The sequence below is a fragment of the Triplophysa rosa genome, linkage group LG18, assembly GCF_024868665.1.
Source record: "Triplophysa rosa linkage group LG18, Trosa_1v2, whole genome shotgun sequence".
Lineage (NCBI taxonomy): Eukaryota > Metazoa > Chordata > Actinopteri > Cypriniformes > Nemacheilidae > Triplophysa > Triplophysa rosa.
In genome coordinates, this window is record NC_079907.1 from 893872 (window position 1) to 901798 (window position 7927).

The 7927-nt window shown below is 39.9% G+C and overlaps 1 protein-coding gene across 1 annotated transcript in view; it reads left to right on the forward strand.

Annotated features, from left to right (window-relative positions):
* The window catches only part of LOC130569511 (calcium-activated potassium channel subunit alpha-1), a 57030-nt gene that overhangs the window by 30273 nt on the left and 18830 nt on the right, over positions 1 to 7927 (forward strand). The window contains exon 3 of the mRNA XM_057359208.1: positions 7683 to 7823. Within this exon, the coding sequence (XP_057215191.1) occupies positions 7683 to 7823 (141 nt within the window). The remainder of the gene's footprint in view (positions 1 to 7682; positions 7824 to 7927) is intronic.

Below are 7927 nucleotides of genomic sequence, written 5' to 3' on the forward strand. Positions count from 1 at the left end.
AGAGAGAGAGAGAGAGAGAGAGAGAGAGAGAGAGAGAGAGAGAGAGAGAGAGAAAGAGAGAGAGAGAGAGCGAGAGAGAGAGAGAGAGAGAGAGAGAGAGAGAGTTATGTGTGATAATGTGACCCCTGAGCTCAGGTGTAATTGAATCTCTTTCATTAAAGGTGTATTAGTTGTGACAGAAGCTATGAGGGTTCACAGCGATGATGCGTTTCCTCTTCCTCTTTATCTTCTTTCTCTGAGAGATGTCGAGGGATATTTCTGGAAAAGGTTTTATTAATTCATGCGCTTAAAGCTGGTTTAATGACTGTAGTTGATGTATCATTCTCATCATCAGCGGTCATCTGTCACATATGCTACAGAATTCACATACATCATTAATTTGATTCAGTATTTTTTCAATTCTGTCTTCGAAATGTGTTTAAAAGTGTGTGTGTGTGTGCGTGCGTGCGTGCGTGCGTGCGTGCGTGCGTGCGTGCGTGTGCGTGCGCGTGCGTGCGTGTGTGTGTGTGTGTGTGTGTGTGTGTGCATGCGTCCGTGTGTGCATAGTAACTTTTATTGAGAACTTTAAGATTTTTTCATTTTCTAGAAGTCATCATGCAACAGAGTAAAGTGAGATGTAGACTAAATGTAAAGTTTGGTCGCTCGCAGTGAAATCTTGGTCTGAAATGTTCCGATATCACACACGAAACACGGCTGTTATGGTGTGGGTCAGTGTGTTAGTTTCAGTAGGTGTGTGTGTGTGTTGGCTGGGGTGAGAACTTTGTTTGTTGTGAATTGACAGAGTTGGTTTGTCTACACTAAACGTGCTGCTGTAAGATGTTTCACAAAAGCCTTTGATTTCAGTAGAAATGGAAACATGAGCTGTTGAAAGATGTGACGGGGAACACAAAATGTTTAGTTCTGTCTAAGAGCTCATTATAGAAGTGTGAATGGAAGTGTGTGCACGTGTGGGAGTCCTGGGCGAGTGGGTGTGTTTTGACCTGTATATTGATAAGAAAGTATTAGAAAATCAAATGGGATGTCTGGAAATTGTAGTTAAAGTAATCTGATGGGCACGTTTACATCATGTTATATAGGGGTGGGAATCTCTTGGCACCTCATGATTCGATTCATATCGATTCTTGGATATGGAGTCATGATTCAATTAAAAACCGATTCACGATTTTTCGATTTTTAATAACGATTCTTCATCCAAATTCGATTTGATATGTTTAGCCCCTTAACTTAACAGATTTACTTTTTGCATGTGAATTCTTATCTTATTGTAACAAACATTATATCATTGGAAAGGTCTAACACCATGTCTACACCGGACGCGACCGGCACGACGCGACACGACAAAAGATATTAGAAACGCATTAGAACACATTATAATTTTACAATTTGTCCACACCGGATGCAGCGCGATCCGAACAAGCAGGTTGTCATGTCGCGTCGCGTCCGGTGTAGACACGGTGTAAGTCTCTAGAAAACATATTTCATCACCGTTTTATAGAATAATGTATGTAGGAAGAGCAATTGTTTCTTTAAAAAAAAATATTTCCTTTCACGTATCACAGTATAGTTTCATACAAATTTGTTGTTCTTATATTGTTTCTGTGCTCTTGTATTGTGGTCAAATTTCAGATCAAGTGTTAAAACCAATGGAAAGCATAAGGGCCCCCTACTGGATTTTTGTAATAGTGCAGCTAAAAAACTCGGACACGTCCAAATTTGCTGGATCAAGACCAAACTTGATACAACACTTGGTGACCCTTGGGACTTTGACTTATGACATTTTGGGGCTGATCCGTAATTCTTTTAAATGTATTTTTTATAAAAGAAAAACATAAGGAAGTAGTCGCTTTTAGCATCTTGTTAGCATCCGCCGTTTTTAAGACACAATAAGGCTTTAAAAAATCACAAGGGGGTTATGTGGTGTGTTTTATTTTTTATTTTTTTATTTTTTCTCCATTATTCAGCATTGGAGTTTGGGTTCCTCGCCACAGCAGAGCAGTGCAGTGTTGGCTTGCTCACCGGGAGACTGCATTTATTTATTCACTTATTTATTAGATATTATTTATTATAATGATCTTGCTTGGTCTATAAACACCATGCACTGTGCTGTGTTTTACCTTTCTGTGTTTTTCTTATTTGCTCCTGTAAAGCTGCTTTGGAACAATGCACATTGTGAAAAGCGCTATATAAATAAAATTGAATTGAATTGAATTGAATTTTATGTCATAGAATAAAACGTGAAGATATTTAGAGGTTTTGTTTACCACAGACCTCATTTCAGGCGATTTACCAAAAACCCATTAAAAACCCATTGTCTGGAGTTTGAGAGATGGTTGTGGTCTGTGCTCAGGTGAAAGTGATGTTGAATGGACCTGGACTGATACAGAGTGCCTGTTTAGATGTAACTGTAATATATTGTAGTGGGATGTGATGTAATGTCAGAAATCAAGATTGTCAAGGTGCCTTTTTATGTCATTTCTCATCCCCACAATCAATTTAAATAAATAAATATCAATTGGGGGGAATTTGATGGGAAATCATATTTAAATAATATTCAAATGCACGTTCATATTTTCATGTATATTTTTTAAATCTCTTGATTTCGAGGTGAAATTTGACCTGGAGATGTTTGTATGAGATTTAGAAAGAGATGTGGCTGCTCTAGTTACGTCTCTGCAGGGACAAACTCACTGTCCTGTTTCAGGAGCGCACACACACACACACACTGAAACACACGCGCGCGTGCGCGCACAAACACACACAGGTGAGAGATCTATATTGGACAGAGTCTGATCTGATCTAGATTCAGTGAGTTGTTCTGGAACTGTCTTTTATTTTTATGTCATCTCGTTGTTTGTGAGTTTTGTGTTTATACTGTATACACACGTAGATGTAATTTTTTTCCGATAACCGATAATTCTTTAACATTGGAAGTCTATAACCGATACATTGGCCGATATACAGAATCTAAATATTAATATAAAATTCCCTAAGACTGAAACAAAAGGCAAAAAGTGGACAACTGCTTTTATTTGAAAACATTGACTGCAGAAAACAAGGTCACCATTAGTTCTCTTTGCCCCCCTGAAAATCATGTACCAAGCCTACTTTATGCTAGTTAACGCTTCTTTAACCTTCCAACTTTTCTGGGATATTTTTTATTTAATAAACAAATTATAGATGTTCTTCCAGAGCAACCCAGAAAAATGTTCTTACGTAATAGCCACGTGTCGAACAGGTGTCAAGACAGGTTCCTATAATTTACACTTTCATAAATATTTACATACTACATCAACAATGTTTTGGTAACAGCAGTAAGTGAATGATCACGACAGAAAGTCAGTACTGTACTGTATTTCAACTGTGAGCAGCGTGCAGCTGAAGAAGTTTAACCAGAGGAAATGATTTATCAGCTATAATAAATTGGCCTAAAGTTTATTATGTACCGATATGGATGATAATTTATTGTGCATCCCTAGTTTTAATGTGTTGGGACATTAATACCCACAATATGAACACACAGTATGTACAGCTAGCTTCTAAGACAATCATTTGATATTTCATGCACTTTACAGGTTATATGATGTCTGGCTAAAGCTGTTATTATTGGGATGTTTGTGAGCCTCAGATGACTCCAGAATTAACATCATTATTCTGTGGGATTAGTTTGTTCACTTCATTTTTTCAGAATACATGTTTTAACGGGGTTTTTCCTGGCTCAAAATGAGGCGGAGGTGGTGTCATCCTGATCTTGTACACACACACACACGTAGGCCTACCGTAGGTGGCTTAACCAAAGTGACTTTGACATATTAAAAGTTCTAATAAAATTATATGAAAATGACAATTATTAAGTTATATAATACATCACTTTTATTCAATCAAACAAACTTTTTTTTATCAAATAATTTTTTTTATCATTTTCAACCAACTTTTCGGCCCACAATAGCCAACTGAATAAACCAGTCTTTCTAAATGAGCAAAGCTCATTCACATCTTTCATTCTCTGTGGTTCACTTTAAATGATTCAATGATCTCTTATATTCGCTAGTGACTGAAAAGTTCAATAGTTTATATGAATCGGTTCAAATGAGTCATTCGTGTGCGAGTCGTTCTAAACGCAATGAGAGTTCATACTGGCGAACTCGCTGTGTACAGTATACGCTGATTCAACGGCCCAACTGCACAGCTAAAGACATTACAATGATGTACGTCATGTTAATTTAAGACATTTCAAGAAATGAAACGGACTTGGATGCAAAACAAACAGCCATGAAAACACGGCTCTCACTAAATCCTTAGTGTTTCGAGTCAGATCCGTGGGCGTGGCTTGTTGGTTTTGACTAAATCCTTGGTGTTTCAAGTCTTACGAAACCTTTACCCTAACCCTAACCTTACTCTAACCATCTAAACTACCTTTGATTGTTAAAATCGCCTAAAAAACACTGTTGCGCACTGTTGCGTGATGACGTCAGACTCGAAACACCAAGGATTTAGTGAGAGCCGTGAAACACAGGCTGGCTCTTGTTCTGCAACTCTTTTTAGCGCCTCAGTGTGCTGATAACGAAACAGCGCCTCCACTGTGGCGTAATGTTGCAACTGCAGTTACAAACGACAGTCTGTTAAAGGCGGGGTAACTGATTTCCGAATTAAGCTTAAGTTATAGTCGTGCGTAGGACCTACGCCGTAACCTACGGCGTAGCCTACGTACGTAGACGACGCCGTCGTGAACATTTATGGTTCTGCGTTGAGAGTATGCATCGTACTGCAATTACACCGCCGAAACGCTAGTTGGCTCTTTGTGTTTTCCCGGGTTGCTCTTCTTCGCCGATGTTTTGTGTGTATGCTAGTGTTTGCAAGCGATGGAAGCTGATCGCATCTTAACGGAGTTGGAGCTGATTGAAGTAGAAAAACAGTTACTTTTAATTAAATCACTTAAACAAAAAGCTAGAAACCAGAGATGTCGATGCTCGCCATGTTGTTCTTTTGTGGACTCTGAACTTGCCGGAAGAAGACGCCAGAGAAGAAGACGCCAGAAATGCGTAGAAGGAAGTACGATGCTGCCAAACCGACCAATCACAGCGCTTGCGGTCCGCGTAGGGTCAGCGTAGGGTCCGCGTTGAGTTGTCGCGTTGTTACATTTTTGGAGAGGTGCGCGTCAGGCTACGGCGTAGGGTACGCACAGGGTACGCGGCTCTGCGTAGGCTCCTACGCAGAACCATAAATTACGCTTTACGCTTTAGACGACTGAGTCGGGCCGAGTACCAAAACAACCTTGTAGCCAATCAGCAGTAAGGTGCACAGTGCACAGGACGGACATTAGTGGAGCCGAGCGCTGACCAAAGCGACAGATGGGGGTAGGGGTGTGTCTGTTTTGGTGATTTGAACATCAACAACGGCTAAGAGAAATCGGACACCCCACCTTTAAGTGCACGCAGCATTTCTTGCAAAGACACCCGACATAATTTTGGCGAGAGTCTGAGGCGGCACGACGTTTGATAAATAATAAAATAATTAAAATAAATAATTTAATTTTAAAAAATATATATATTTTTTACACACCAAGTAATGTCCTGCTTATATCAATGCCTGGTCATATTTTTCTTACATGCAACTCTTAATATACCGTATTAACAAGATACGCATCTTCTCTCAGCACAATATGTGCAATATTTCCAAGATATATTGTTGTAAAATGTCTTGGATTTTTATATCCTAAAATTTTATTCCGTGCGATATGTAATGTCAGATTATCCACAGAAGTGTAGTTTATACATATGATCCAAACATAAAAAATGTTTGCGAGCATGACATTGAAATGAATATTACTGATAAGAAGATGATGATGATGATGGCGATGATCTTCTGTGTCATTAATAATTCATAACTATAACTGACACCAGCATTTGCTAATGGTCTCCATCACACTTCAACAGAAGACCCATGACATTTCTCTCATTTACTGAATGTGAGGATGATGATGATGTTAAATAATTCACTAACCTGCTGTAAACACCCCTCTCTCTGGGTCTCTCCTCCATCTCTTGTTGGCAGATGATGAGAGGTAAGAGGAGGTTGAGGTTCCCCGCTGTGTGTCTGTATCTGCTTTATTCAGCCCATTAAACTCGCTGACATTTACGACAGAGAGGCGTGTGAAACATCTGCTGCCCGTCATCATTGTGGAGTTAATGAGCTCAACCTTTATTAGTTAAAGAACAGCTTACAGTCCGGTCACGCACGCACACGCTGATCTTCTCACAATCTGCTTAAACTGACACAAACGCACAACACACGTTTACATGATGGAGAGATTTGTGCTGAAGGTTTATTTTTGAAACAAGCTACTGATCTATGATATTCTGTGTGTGTGTGTGTGTGTGTGTGTGTGTGTGTGTGTGTGTGTGCGTGCGTGTGTGTGTGTGTGTGTTTGTGTGCGTGTGAGTGTGTGGGAAGGGTAAACCCTACGGTATGGGGACAAAATGTCCCCACAAAGATGGCAATATCCAAAACCCTTGTCCTTGTGGGGACATGTTTTGGTCCCCATGAGGAAACAAGCTTATAAATCATAGAGAATGAACTTTTGTGAAAATGTAAAAGAGCAGACAGTTGTGTGTGATTGTTAGGGTTAGGGGTAGGGAATATGAGATACAGTTTCTACAGTATAAAAACCATTGTGTCTATGAATGTCCCCATAAAACATGGAAACCCAACATGTGTGTGTGTGTGTGTCTGAATGCGTGTGTATGTGAGTGTCTTTGTGTGTGTTTTTCTGTATGCGTGTCTGTGTTTATATGTGCATGTCTTTGTGTTTGTTTGTGTGTAGTTTGCATGAAAGTGTGACACAGATGTGTTGTTCTCAAGTGTTAAGTTGTCAAGCGTTTCATCTCACTTACACACTTTGAGGGTTTCCATAGTGCTGACCTCTGACGGGCTCATCATCAGCTCATATTATTACTCACACACACTAGCACCTCTGATGTTTGCGCAAAAACATGATGTCACTTCCTGAGGAAAAGAAAGTGACGTTAACACATATTATTGTGATAAGAGACACATAATGTGTTCTTTTCTAATGATCTTTTACGGTTACTTATAATGCTGTCATGACCGTGTTCATGTGTGTAGCGGAAATCAATCTTCACTAGAGAGTTAATGAAATGACCTCTGACCTCTGATGTTACTCTAGCTTTGACTCGGCCGTGTGACAGCGGCTCACATCAGATCCTCTTCCGCGCTTGTCACATACACACGCGTGTCTTAGATAACCAACAGCGATTAGAAATCAAAGTGGCTTTCTGTTTCACACACACAGATTACATCTCAAACAAGACACAAAACTAGCATACATCACCGCGATTGTTGGATTAGCAATATTTGACTGTAGATTTTATAGAAACAAGTGAGAGTGTGATTGCTGAGACACACGAAGAGTCTGGAGGTGATTGGAGAGGTGAAATCATCTGGATTCGAGTCAATGTGATGAGAAATGTGTGAGTTGATATTGAGATTATTGAGACACATCTGAGCTCAGTTTGACACACTGTTCTCATGAGACATTTCTGACGTATTTCTAAGGAGAAATATCTGAGACGCAAATGAGACGTTTTTTTTATTTGAAATATAAATCAGTTCTAGATTCTCATCGGTTGTTTTTCTGTGATTATGTCAGTTTGTTGTTGTGTCAGATGACGAGCTCAAGCGTCTGCTCCCCCTGCTGGTCAGATGAGGCCGAACGCCACTCATTGCCATGGAAACAGATGTGTCAAAGCATGACCACGCATAAATCAGACAGCAGGACAGAAAGAGCCGAGGAGAATCAGACCTGGGTTGGAAGGTTTTGAAGCGGGACGGTCGTGTGTGCGAGTGGCCATTAAAAATGAGAGTGAGAGAGAGAGAGAGAGAGAGAGAGAGAGAGAGAGAGAGAGAGAGA